The sequence below is a fragment of the Neophocaena asiaeorientalis genome, unplaced genomic scaffold (genome assembly GCF_003031525.2).
Source record: "Neophocaena asiaeorientalis asiaeorientalis breed wild unplaced genomic scaffold, Neophocaena_asiaeorientalis_V1.1 scaffold704, whole genome shotgun sequence".
Taxonomy (NCBI): domain Eukaryota; kingdom Metazoa; phylum Chordata; class Mammalia; order Artiodactyla; family Phocoenidae; genus Neophocaena; species Neophocaena asiaeorientalis.
In genome coordinates this window covers 1502785-1515834 of record NW_020175050.1, presented here as the reverse complement: position 1 = coordinate 1515834, position 13050 = coordinate 1502785, and the positions used below count along the sequence as shown (strand labels likewise).

Sequence of the window (13050 nt, the reverse complement as noted above, 5' to 3'; positions counted from 1 at the left end):
TTTGTTGTTACTGGGCTAGCTCGTCAGGTGAATGCTGCCAGGCACAGAAAAAGTGATCATCAAGTTTACCTTATACATAACCTTTTTAGTGAACTACAATATTTTTGTAACAATTTTAGCAGATGGTCAGTTTTCATGGGAAAAAAAGTGGGGAAATCACAGCTCTCTAATGCCTGAGAAAAAGCCCAATTTGAAGGAATTGTTCAAGGAACTCAGTGGCATTATTCCCATTTGGTTAGCAATTGTTTTGTTTAGATGTTCTAAAAAATAAAACCAGGTTATTGAAGGTTCCATAAAATGAATACCCATACCTTTGTGTAACCATGTACATTAGAAAAGCCTTTTTAGGACATAGTTTAACGTTGTGTGCATCTTCTGGAATGAAGAGGGGATTAAATAAATGCAATTCATCTTCATGGTATTTATTCAAAAGAAGTAGTCCCCCATCAGGAGAGCAATTTATAACAGTTTTCTTTTTTCTTTTTGAATTTTTTTTTTTATACAGCAGGTTCTTATTAGTTATCTATGTTATTATAACAGAATTCTTTATAAAACAGAAGGTTAATGTTGAGCGCTAGGGAACCATTAAACACCACCTGACACACATACAGTTGGTTTTACCCTCTAACCATCTCTCACTTCTATTCTTGTCTCTCCATCCCCACTGGAATTACCTCAGTTCGGATATCATTATGTGTTGCCTGGGTTGGGAACCTATAATTGCCTCTTAATCTTGATGATCTTGCTGTATTTTTCCAAATATTCTCCTTATTGAAGCTAGGGTGATACTTCTAAAATAGAAATCTAATCATGATTCTCGTTAGGTTAAAACACTTGGATGACTTCTAATTACTCCCAAGAAGTACGTCCAGTTGCTTGAGCATGACTTATTACCTTAGCAGCTTTACTATTTATTTCATACTCTTGATTCTAAATTTTTGAACATGTTCATTTTTTCAGAACCAACTTCATTCTTTCTCCCCTCTTTAACTCTCACTCATCATTTAGGTCTCAAATTGTTATATTATTATGTAACAATACCCCAAAGCCTTCCCTCCCTGTTCATCACCAGCCCAAACTTCATTCAGCACCGTTGCAGTGTGTTTCTGGAAGGTCCTTATTGTCAGTCATTTCTCACTGCTTAATATTCTGCTTCCAGCTCCTTTCCCCAGTCCCCCCGCCCCCACCACCAGTTTCCAAGAGGGCAAACTATTCGTTAGTTAATAAAACCTGTCCAAGAGATAGTGTTTCAGTAAACATTTATATAATGAGTATAATGTTTTAGAATTTCAAGGACTATAATACAAAAAATGTTGGTAGAATATTTCATAAAAATAGTAAGATATAAAATTGAATAACAAATATTAAAGGAAAAATTCCATTCATAATAAGACTTATGTGGGAATAAAAATGCTGTTTTCCTAGAGTGGTAGATTATGGGTAATTTTAAAATACAATTTTAAAGCAACATAGAAGCACCTAGATTTGAAAAGACAATACCTAAGTCAATTTGTTTGTAAGTCCCAGTGACTTCTGTGTTTTCTGCTTTCAGTTCCTGGGTATATCCTACTAAACAGACTAATGATCCTGTCCTTGATAGCTTAAGATGGTACTGTTTTCTCCCTCCTTGGTGGTATATCATTGGTACCTTTTACAAAATAGATCAGTTTAGTGTGTTTGGAAAGAAATCTATTGAGGCAGGTGCCTCCCCTCCCTGTTTTTTTTGTGGGTTTTTTTCCTTTTTTTTTTTTTTTTTTTTTTTTTTTTTGGCTACACCACGCCACATATAGGATCTTAGTTCCCTGACCAGGGATGGAACCCATTCCCCCTGCATTGGAAGCACAGAGTCTTAACCAATGAACCGCCAGGGAAGTCAGTGCCTCCCTTCCTTGATGAACTCATCAGGTGTTACAGGGAATTCCTTGTCAGCCTGAACGTACCTGTTCCATTCCCAGCACATCTGTTGACACTATGTACATTTAAACATTCAGCCAAGACATGAGGTCACAGCACGCAACTGTCATCTATGACTTACAGCAAGTTCCATCTGCTCTTTGAAGAAAGAACTCTTGGGTTTCTTACAATGCTTTCCGGCATTTATATTTTTTTCACCACTTTTCAGTTTTGTTTCTATTGATAATTTTGTTAGTAAACGTTTATGGGTTCATTATTGGATACGGTGTGATTTTTACTGTTCATAAAACGCCTCAAAATACAGGGTAAACATAGCAGCCACAAAGAATACAGGAAGAGCCCAAACCCAAAATGACCGTGCATAATCAGCTTGCTTAAGGAGAGTGGTTTTATTGGTTTACTGTAAAAGTTAATAAGGTTCAAATCTCTTAAGTAGAGGAACTTCCTAGAATGCTTTCCTCTAAGGTATGGTGTACTCTAGCACAACAGCTGTTCCACTCACAATTGGTCTTGCTATAGAAGAAAAGTTTTCTAAGGCAAGTTCAGTCAACTGCTGTACTTAACTTTCCCTGATTTATTTTATGCCTACTTCAAAGTGAGGTTTTTAGATTGCTATGTAGATAGCTTCCCACTTAAGAAATAGGAGAGTATTTGCAATTTACTTCAGAGGTAAAATATTTTTCATCCCTAAAGGAATGTGTTGTTTACATTCCAAATTCTATTTATTGTTATTTGGTTCTTCAAGTGTGACTAAAGCGAACATGGCTTTCTCACTCTCACGGGATGGCTGAGTATAAGAAGTATTCAAGTGCTTTTTTCACATGGCAGCCAAATTCCTATCTTTTGTTTAATTTTACCCTAAAGTACAGCCAGTGGAAGAGATAATACTTGTGTTATATACCTTACAGAGTTATCAAGAGGATTAAATGAGATAAGAAAGGTTAAATTCTTTATAAACAGATAAAATAGAAACTGTTATTCAAATCCCAGGGGGAAAAAGTGTCTTTTAAAAAATGAAATACTTAATTAGCTTTATTATTTTTTTCCGACCAAGGAAAACTGATAAATGTCTCAACAATCTGCAACAAAAATTACAGTGCAAAAGACAGTCTGATCTGCCTTCAGTGCCTTTGCTGCTCCTGTGCGTCAGAGAGGCCAGATGCTGCCGGCTGGCATTTGAAGAAATGACCAGCCTTTCTGCCTTCCCTGCTTTGTTTTCCCTTGGCCTTAATTTAGTTCAAAGTTTTAGTCAACTATTTATAATGAAGGTATACCTTTAGATAGCTTATGAAGCAGCAAAGAAAGTTAAGGTGGGAGTCGACCAAAATTAAAGGCCTCAGGTGTGTCACCATAATGATTATATCCAAGAATAGTTTGAATATAAGGAAAACTGGCAGTGGTGACTTCAGATTGCTCTAAGGACCAAGTAGCTTTCTGCCTCTGCTCTCCTTTGAGGTCATTAGACTGTGCTTGATGGCTCAGAAATATAATGAATATCTCCTAGTGAAAAATGGGTTACTTTAAAGAATCCCTGTAGAAGACTGACATTATACTGGAAGTCTTTCAAGACCGTTTGGGGTGAATTAGTAGTTCTAACACAGATACTCATAGGTGAGTTTAGTTCTCATGGTTAACCCCCTACAGTTGTGCATCACATTTTGTCTGTATACCGTTGTATGTATTCTAGACAGTCTGTGGTTATCATCAGATCCTTAAAGTGATTTGTGATTCTTTCCCCATACTTTTTCATCTGGTCTTCCACTACACCCTGTGTCAGCTTCCGTCATAGTATATTTTTGCCTACTCCTCTTGTATACCTCTCACAGCAAATAGATTTTTAGAGACCTGTCTTCAGGTTCTCACTCTTCATCTTCTGCTATAGGATAAGGCTCTCTTAAGCTCACAATTTGTAGTTATCCTTTCTTCTATAGTTTGATAAAGTCCACCTACAATACAGTCAACTTTAGAGGTCTTTTGTTTTTTCCTATAAAATAATGATGTGGCTCTATCATTATTTATGTTTATTTTTATATCTGCTATCATTATTTATATCTACTATCATTATTTATTTATTACTAATACTAGTATGTAGCCTGAGTTGTGGATCATAGAAATCTTTCAAAAGTTTGTCATTTCTATTAAGCTTACTATAAAAAATATTTCAAATTGTATCATACTATATTTCACATAGAAAGGAATAAATGCTTTCTAGTAGACGTGGCTTTTCTTTTCCGAGATCATCACAGCTTTGAGACGAATCTGTTTATAGCTTGTCAAAAAAAGACAATGTATTACCCTAAGGTAAAAGTGTTTGTTAGTTTTATAAAATGTAGTTTATGTAGTGTGTGGAGCTTTGTATATATGTGTTTGTCAGTGAGTGTGTGTGTTTGAGTGTTTTAAGCTTTTCTGATTAAATAAAATGCTTCATGCTTTTTCTCTGCCTTACCTTGCTTTATCTGTGTTAAGTTGTTGCTGCTGAACCAGGTATTGTGATTAAATCGGAGTATACTGCATAGTGTAATTAATGGGAAATAGAAAAATACATGACAAGATTTCTTTCCCCTTTACTGTGTCTCTTAACATTTTGACCCACGGATTTTTCAGTGAAACGGCCTTTTTTGCATACTGTTTGAACTAAGGGCTTGCTTTGTAAAAGATGAGCAGGCTCTATTGCCCAAGTGAAGTAATGACGTTAATTTGACTTTGCCTCTCCACCTAAGTATAGGAGTTCCGATACATCTTTTCGATATTGAATTTCTGTAACGATTCTGGGAATTTCTCTAATGTACTTCGATCTGTGAATATCATTTTTTTGGTGTGTTGGACTGATTAGCAGAGTATCTGCATCATAGTAGGTGCTCATTAGCCTCTGTTAACTGAACAGTGAAGACTGGGAAAAGGAAGGAACATGAATCAAGGAACCTTTAAATAATCTAAAGAAATAACAGATCATCAGAGAGTGTACTTAGATTTTTGACACAGAATGAAGTTGGTGATATAAAAGGAGAGGAAGCTGATGTGGCCATAAATGCCAGGCGGGGAAATTCAGATTCTGATGAAGCAGTGCTGGGGAGCCAATTCTTTATCAGGAAAACAGAAACCACACTAGGTATTTCAACAGAGAGAATTAATAAAGTTATTGGTTAAGTGGGTGTTGAGAACTAAAAATGGAGAAAGGAGATAAGAGTGTAATTCAGATTTAGAAACTCCGGGAAGCAGCTATTATACCAGGGCTGGGAGATAAGAGAGAAAATGGTACTGTTATTAGATCTTAAAGACATTTTGAGAAAGTTCTGGCAGAGGGAGAACCTCTGACAAAGTGGTGCCACTTGGCTGGTGTTAGAATCTCAGTAGCTCAGAAGAGTGGCTACACTGGTTGTGGCTGAGGGCTGGGGATGCTCGGCGAAGCCGGTTCTAGAAGCACTGGGAGAGGAGTGTGGGGCCTGCAAACAGCTGCCCCTGGCAAGGTAGGTGCAGAGCTGAGAACAGCTGGCGCCGGAGGGAGCGGCGTTCCTTCTCCCCTCAGCCAGCTCTTCATTCTCACTTTAATGCCCCCTCACTTGGATAGAGCCTAACAAACCAGCTGGCCTAGAAGATATAGAACTATATAGAGTTCTAGACCCAGCATTTGAAAGCATATAGCAGGTCAGCTTGAAATTTAATAATTGCTGTATCATCTTGGAGAAAAATGTTCTGAAAATGGTGTGGGAGATAATTTTTCTGCTCGCTTTTTATAGGCTAAGTTGAAAAGTAGACCTCAGATTCTTATTCAGCTGTCTCCCTGACATCTCCACTGGGGTGTTTAAAATAAGCATTTCAAGCATAATATTTTCAACCAGAACTTTTGGAAGTTCACTCAGCCTTTGTCTTCTCATTAAATGGAGTCACTATCTCCTTTATTGCTTGATCCAAAAACCTCATCATTCTTTAATGTCTCCTTTTCCCTCACCCCCTATATCTAGTCAGTCATCAGGTCCTGTCAAGTTAACTTACTTTTTCTGTCTGTGTTACTTCCACCCCAGTCCAGTTCTTCTTCTGTCACCTGGACTGGATTAAAGCTTGTGACTGGGTCTCTTTAATCATACTTGAGCCCCCAACAGTCCATTCACAAAATACCAGAATAAGCCTTTAAAGACATGCTGTTATGTCACTGCCCTGTATAAAACCCTGTATTTAAGTGTAAGTCCTTAAGTTCTTTGTCAGACTTTTCTTTAGTTGACAGGGCAGATGCAGGCGATGATTGGTATTAAAACTGTTTATAAACTGTGGTCACTCTTTGTTTTCTCTTTACTGTTTGCTCAGCCCTGTTCTCCAAGTGAATTAAGTCATGTACTTTAATGTTGGAAAACCTTTTCTACTCATTACTTCAAATTTATAGAAAAGTAAGAATCCATTTTTTAAAAATGTATTGAGTAAGTTCATGTTTGCAAGGTATTGGAGGCAAAAAGAAGACTGGTGTATTGGTTATTAGTTGATTCATGCCTACAGGTCACGTAAGGAATTTCCTTAAAACAACATGAAAAAACAGAAAAGAAGAGATAACACATGGCTCTATATGATTGATTTCCCCAAAAGGAGTAGCATAAATTTAGGAAAGTGATATCATTATCTGTGGGAATGATTAGCAAAGGCTACTCTGGAGAGGCCAGTGACCTGTCTCTGGGCTCTCAAAAGAGGCATACGCAGCATGCTTCTAGAAAAGATCTTGTCTAACTTAGAGGCAGAAAAGCACAAAGTATATATTCTAGGGGACAGCGGACAGATGATTCTGACTAGTGCAAAACATTTGCAAATAGGGCTGCATAGAAGTTGTTCAGCACCTTGAATGCTAAGCTGGAAAGTTTGGGCTTTTATTACAGGCAGTGGTTCAGATTATTGTGTTAGTTGACATTTTAATTATTTGGAAATAAACATTTGTTTTAGCTCTGTTGTACTTAATTACACTGTTGTAGTGGGGTTTTTTTAATGTGTACTTTATGGATTTTAAAATACCAAATAAACATAATTTTCTTCATTTCTTACGTGAATTCTTTGATGAATTCAAAAAGTGCTTCCACTTTAAGTCACCGTGCATGACATTGGAGAAGGTAATGACTTTGGATCAGGTACTCTGGTTTGAAAGCTGGTTTTGCACTGTGACCTTGTATAACCTTGGGTAAGCTACCTAATCTTTTTGAGCCTCCGAGATAATAAAGTACCAATGCCATAGATCTGTTATGCAGTATAAATGCTTAAATGATGAAGATCTAATATCTAAGTCTAATAAGGTAGTAGAACAGTATATAAATTGTTCTACTTTAAAACATTAAAACCATGTTACTCTGATCCAATATTAACCATGATCTATTTCTATCACTTTTAACATAGCTGTTAAATATAACTGATAACATAGCTGTATATTAAGTAATACATGCATAAATTATATATATTTATACAGATCCATAATTTGTCATCCATAATTGCAAACCCCAAAAAGTTCAGAAAACTGTGTTTATAGTCTTTTTAATCCCACTTAGTGTAAGTATTTTTACGTTTGTTATAGTTTGGATTACTGAAGTATTCCACCAGACCCATTGGGAATGTTATGTAATCATTGGTATATTATTTTTCTACAAATTTGAAAAGTTCTCAAAACACTTCTGATGTCACAGGTTTTAGATGCAGGGCAGTGGACCTGTAGAGAAGTTATCAATGTTTGTTATATTTTTAAACTTATATTTCAAAGATAAATGTGTTACAGTGTTTTGATAATCTTCACGTAATGTTTTCCATGCAAAATACATTTACCTCATGACCCAGCAGTTCCACCGCTAGGTAATTATCCAAGAAAAGTAAAAACTTATGTTCACAAAAAAAGCCTTGTAGGAGAATTTTCATAGCAGCATTATTCACAATATCCCAAAACTAGAGCCACCCAAATGTCCATAGTTGTCTCTTGAGACACATAACGTCATGCCCTGTGAGTGCAGAGTGGGTAGGAGTGGTGAGGATGGAAGAGAGAAGCTTGTTCTGGAGTGAGACCACCAGGTTCAAATTCTAGTTTTGCGGACTAAATTCTGTGTTCTGCTAGGAGATACTAGTATAGCCTGCCATAATGTGATATAATTCAGTGTGCATACTGTAATTCGTAACTTGTAAGTCTTGGTGGCCTCCAGCAACTGTGTCATTATGACACACTTCACTGACACCACCTAGTGAAAGCTGTGCTGCTCTGGTTTTTATCCTCCTCTGTTGATGTCACTAGATCAGTTTTTCATTTCCTGTACCCTGCAAAAGGCACACACATGTATGCACAGGCCCTGCACATGCACACATGTATTTCTTCCGTCATCTTCTTTGCCTTCCTCCCAAGTTTTACACTGCATCACCAGCTAGGGAGTGTGGTTATTTTGTTACCTGAAAGAAGCTGTTCAGTGAAAACGTGTTCTAGCTCCTCTTCTTTGTACAGCACTGTGTATGAGGCATTGTGTCACCTCACTTCTTCTTTCATCTTTATTTCTTCTTCTTACTTTTCTGACGTTTTCAAATGTGTACCACTTTCTTGTGGAAGGTGACTGAAGGTATACCTGTTGCTTTTCTTTCTGTTTATATAGAGTATAGTTTATATACTTACTTTGGTATTCTGTTATACATAGATTTGGGTTTGAAACGATGTGGCAAATTTTAATTTTTAGTATCACTAGTTTTCAGTGGACAAGTTTATGCAGTTTTATCCTAATAGATTTCTTTTTATAAATTTCTTTTATTTATTTTTGGCTGTGTTGGGTCTTTGTTGCTGCACACAGGCTTTCTCTAGTTGCAGCGAGCGGGGGCTACTCTTCGTTGAGGTGCGGTGGCTTCTCTTGTTGCAGAGCACGGGCTCTAGGCACATGGGCTTCAGTAGTTGCAGCATGCAGGCTCAGTAGTTGTGGCTCATGGGCTTAGTTGCTCCGCAGCATGTGGGATCTTCCCGGACCAGGGCTCGAACCCGTGTCCCCTGCATTGGCAGGCAGATTCTTAACCACTGCACCACCGGGGAAGCCCCATAATAGATTTCTAATTCTTCTCTTCCAGTGACATTGCTTACTTATTTTTATCTTTAGCAAGTAATGTGTCTTTCAAATAAATAATATTACTTCTTTTTTTTTCATTCATCTGTACATGTTCATAGGGATCAAGGAATAGCAGTTCCACAGAGTGCGAGTATCTTTTCCATTTTCTGCTACTGCAGAGTAGGTTACCGAAAAGTCGGCAGTGGAACATGCCGACAGTGGCACATCAGTCTTCATGATGTTCTCACTTACCTTAAAAAAAATTCTTTGTAGTTTGTTAGAAGTCCACTTCGCAGTTCTCTTTGTTACAAACTGTAGTGCCCCATGTGCTGTTACAGTGCCAGGGACAGAGTTTTGTGTAATAGGAAAGGACTGAGAAGTTTGTCACCTGCTCCTTTCTTGAATCAAGAAGGACCAATGTTATATCAGAAAAATGTATCATTGGGTTACTTTCCTTTGAAATATTAAGTCCCGAGGCTTAGATAATGCATAAAATATGTGAACAGCACATAGTTTCATTTCTGCCACCATCTTCAGGGATGAACCTCATCTTTCTGTTCCTGAAGATTATCCTGCAGGATTTAGACATTTGAGATTTGTAAATACAGTTAAAGATTTCTCGTACCAGTCATTTAAAAACTAAATCCGAGCAAATGACTTGGGGAGATGGGATGAGTGGGAAGATAGGCAGTGATAAATAGGAAATAGGCTCTGTTCTCTAGGAGCTTGTTCTTTGCTTGGTAGTTGCGATATACAACAAACTGATTCAGGGCAGAAAAATACGATCTAGGGATAGCCCTTTGAGAAGGTAGCACTTAGGTTGAAGTCCGCAGGGATGAAGTAGGATTTGGAAAGAAGTATGAAGGGTAGAATGGAGCGCAGAGAAGCATTCAAGATGGAGGAGATAGGAATATGCACAGAGATGAATAACGGAGTGATTTGGCTTGATTTATAATGTAAGATATGTGTAAAGAACATAGATTGATTTAACTTGAGAAGATAATTTGGGGCCAGGCCATAGGTAATCTAAATGTATTATTATTTTTTTAGATGGCAAGAGACCATGAAGGGTTTTAAGACATGAGAATGTTAAGAAACATTAAGATGAAAGTTTTGTTTTGGGCAGTTAATCTGGCCATTGTGCATAGATTGATTGGAGAACAGATACCATTAACACATTATTGTAGTAGTTTTGGTAATATACCAATAATGACAAGAGCAAGGGTGACAACAGTAAATGGAGAGGGTGTGGGGCAAATCCAAGGTAAATGAAATGGCCATTTTGATGATCAGAGGCATCCCTGGGTTTTGCCTGTTGCATAATTACTAATAGTGCCCCATTTCACTATTAAGTTTTTCTTGGCTTGGACAGTGTATCAGATGCCCCTAAAGATGGATTTGCTTTAGAATTGATAGCATTTGCTAATTGAGGGGAGAGCGGGATGTTGGCATAAGAAACGAGAATATATACACAAATTTTAGAAATTCTTATGATTATGATTTTATTAAATTTTCCTTTTTGGGAGATTAAACAAATTTCCTTACCTGAATACCACAGTCAAATCTTACATGTTTAAAATCCCAGTTTGTTTTTTGTCTTTTAATGAATACATTTGAGTTTTAGACTCTTCAACAAAGTGATAGGTACTATAGAGACTATACTGTATTTAATTTACCTAATATTTCCATTGATTCCATTTAAAAGTAAAGCTTTTTAGAAGAACATTAATAAATCAGTGTAGCTTACCTTAGGAATGTAGCTGGTGGCAGTTGAGAGTATCCTGTGTATCAACATCCCATTACTGAGAATGGGCTTCAGCATGTAGCACCTTTTGGTTCCCTGATCTTTCTTCCCTGATTGAAACAGATGGCTATAGTCACATGATACCTATTTTAAGGTTTGTGCATAGATATGGCTGTGATGTGTATAGACCATTTCAAGTGCTTAGTGCTCTTGTATTTTCCATGTATAGGCGGAGGGAGAAGACAGCCTGAAGAAGATGCAGCTGATGGAGCTTGCAATTCTCAATGGCACCTACAGAGATGCCAACATTAAATCACGTAAGAATGAGACTGAGGCTCAGCGCTACAGCTGTTTCAGCTGTTTTGTCCCCAGACCTCTCCCCTTTTGGCAGCACGATACGTGAACAGTTAAGCAAAGTGAAGAGTTGAAATAACTGTCACTTGATATGGGACTAACTGTCCCATTTTTACTGCTTTCAAGAATTGAGGGCACTCTCTTGATTTTATTTTATGCCAGCATGCCTCAGTTTTGAGTTTACAAACTTTTCTTTTATTCTTTTGATGAAATTTCAACTTCTAAATTCAAGAGTTTGGGGAAATTTTCTGTTAACTTACAGATTTAAGACTTCTAGTTTGTTACATTTATGCAAAGGACAAAATTTTTAAAAAAATAAAAGCTAATTTGGAATATATCTGAATGCAGTGATTCTTCTGTTGATTTCTATTCTTTCCCCTTGCTTGCACATTTTTCCTCCAGTATTTTTTTCTCTGTTGATTTTATATGTGAGTTCACAGAGAGCAGTAGATGATACTATTTTTTAATCCTGTTTTCCCCTTTATATGTATTGTGCATGCTTTCATAAACTGTAAGAGGATTGCTTTTTTATATTTAAAAATGAAATAATGTGAAATTTATATTTTGAGACAATCTGAGTTTTACACATCATTCATATGAACATGATGTCATTTAAATTACTAATTTTTTTTAAAGAAATAGAATTTTAAAGACATAGCCAACTTTCCCAAATATAGGCACCCTAGTGTGTTTAGAGTGGTTACTTTTACAAATGGTTGGCTTTAATTTACTCATGAAACTGAGTATATCATTAATAGTCATGTGTTTAGGAATGTAACATTTTTTTGTATTGTTTTTTCTATAAAGAAGTTAATTCCTACAGATGCAGGAAATTAATAACTGTTGGTTATTTGACTAAGTTAATACAATGAAAATTATGCTTTCCTTCATTTGTAACTGAAGCTACTCTTTAGAAATATACCAAAACTGTATTTCTGTGGACTCCGATTACCAAGTATTTTTTAACATCTTTTAATGCAAGTGTTTTTTTGTGCTTCTGCATGCACCATTAGTCTCATGAAACCTTAAAAACATAGATATATCCGATATATGAAGTAAATATAACCTGTTTTAATGGTCTCATTCTTTTTTTCCCCAGTGGCTTTTTAATGTTTGAACATTTATTCTCAATCACGTTGGGGAAGGGGAAGCTGTTTTGCATTTGGTTGGTGTGCTTTGGCATTTCTGTGTGACCAGCGCATGTACTAACGATTTCCTTTTATTTTTCTTCTTCTCTGCTCTCTCCTTCCCTTCCCTGCCCTCTCGTTTCCCACGTCTCACCTTCGGCTGTCCCTGTGCCTCCTTCTCAATCTCTTCGCTTTCACTGTAGCAGCCCTTGCCTTTTCTCTTGCAGCCACAGCCCAGGCCGCTCCAAGGGTTATCACGGGGCCTGCGCCCGTTCTCCCGCCAGCTGCCCTGCGCACCCCTACGCCAGCTGGCCCTACCATAATGCCTTTGATCAGACAGATACAGACCGCTGTCATGCCAAACGGAACTCCTCACCCAGCTGCTGCGATAGTCCCTCCAGGGCCCGAAGCTGGTTTAATCTACACGCCCTATGAATACCCCTACACGTTGGCGCCAGCTACATCGATCCTTGAGTACCCTATTGAACCTAGCGGTGTATTAGGTAAGTTGTTCTCCCTGTATGGTTAATGACATTTTTCTTCATAACTTCTGCTGCCCCAGACTTTGAAATGATACATCCATTTTAGAGAGACAAGTTTCCATTAGAAAGACTGAAAACTAAATTTTGTTCTATTTCAGCCTCTTATAAGGGTTTCCTCCTGTAAATAATTGTACCTTAAATTTATTCAGATTTACTTTGGTGACTGAAATTCACTTTGGTTGGGTAAATTTGAGATGAACATTTTAAACAGAAAATACTTTTCACATTTTTGACATCATTGCGGTCATTCTGAGTTTTAGATCCCACCTATTGGCCTATCCTCTTCATCAGCTCCACCACCCAGTTTTTAGATTCCTTTTGTGTCGGAGATTTATTTG

The 13050-nt window shown here is 37.2% G+C and overlaps 1 protein-coding gene across 6 annotated transcripts in view; it reads left to right on the top strand.

Moving 5' to 3' along the window:
• The window catches only part of QKI (QKI, KH domain containing RNA binding), a 104971-nt gene that overhangs the window by 79548 nt on the left and 12373 nt on the right, over positions 1-13050 (top strand). For 4 of the 6 annotated variants that reach the window (XM_024763628.1, XM_024763633.1, XM_024763632.1 and 1 more), the window contains exons 4-5: positions 10919-11006; positions 12374-12673. In XM_024763628.1, the coding sequence (XP_024619396.1) occupies positions 10919-11006; positions 12374-12673 (388 nt within the window). The remainder of the gene's footprint in view (positions 1-10918; positions 11007-12373; positions 12674-13050) is intronic. The other 2 variants (XM_024763631.1, XM_024763629.1) reach the window with 2 other exon arrangements.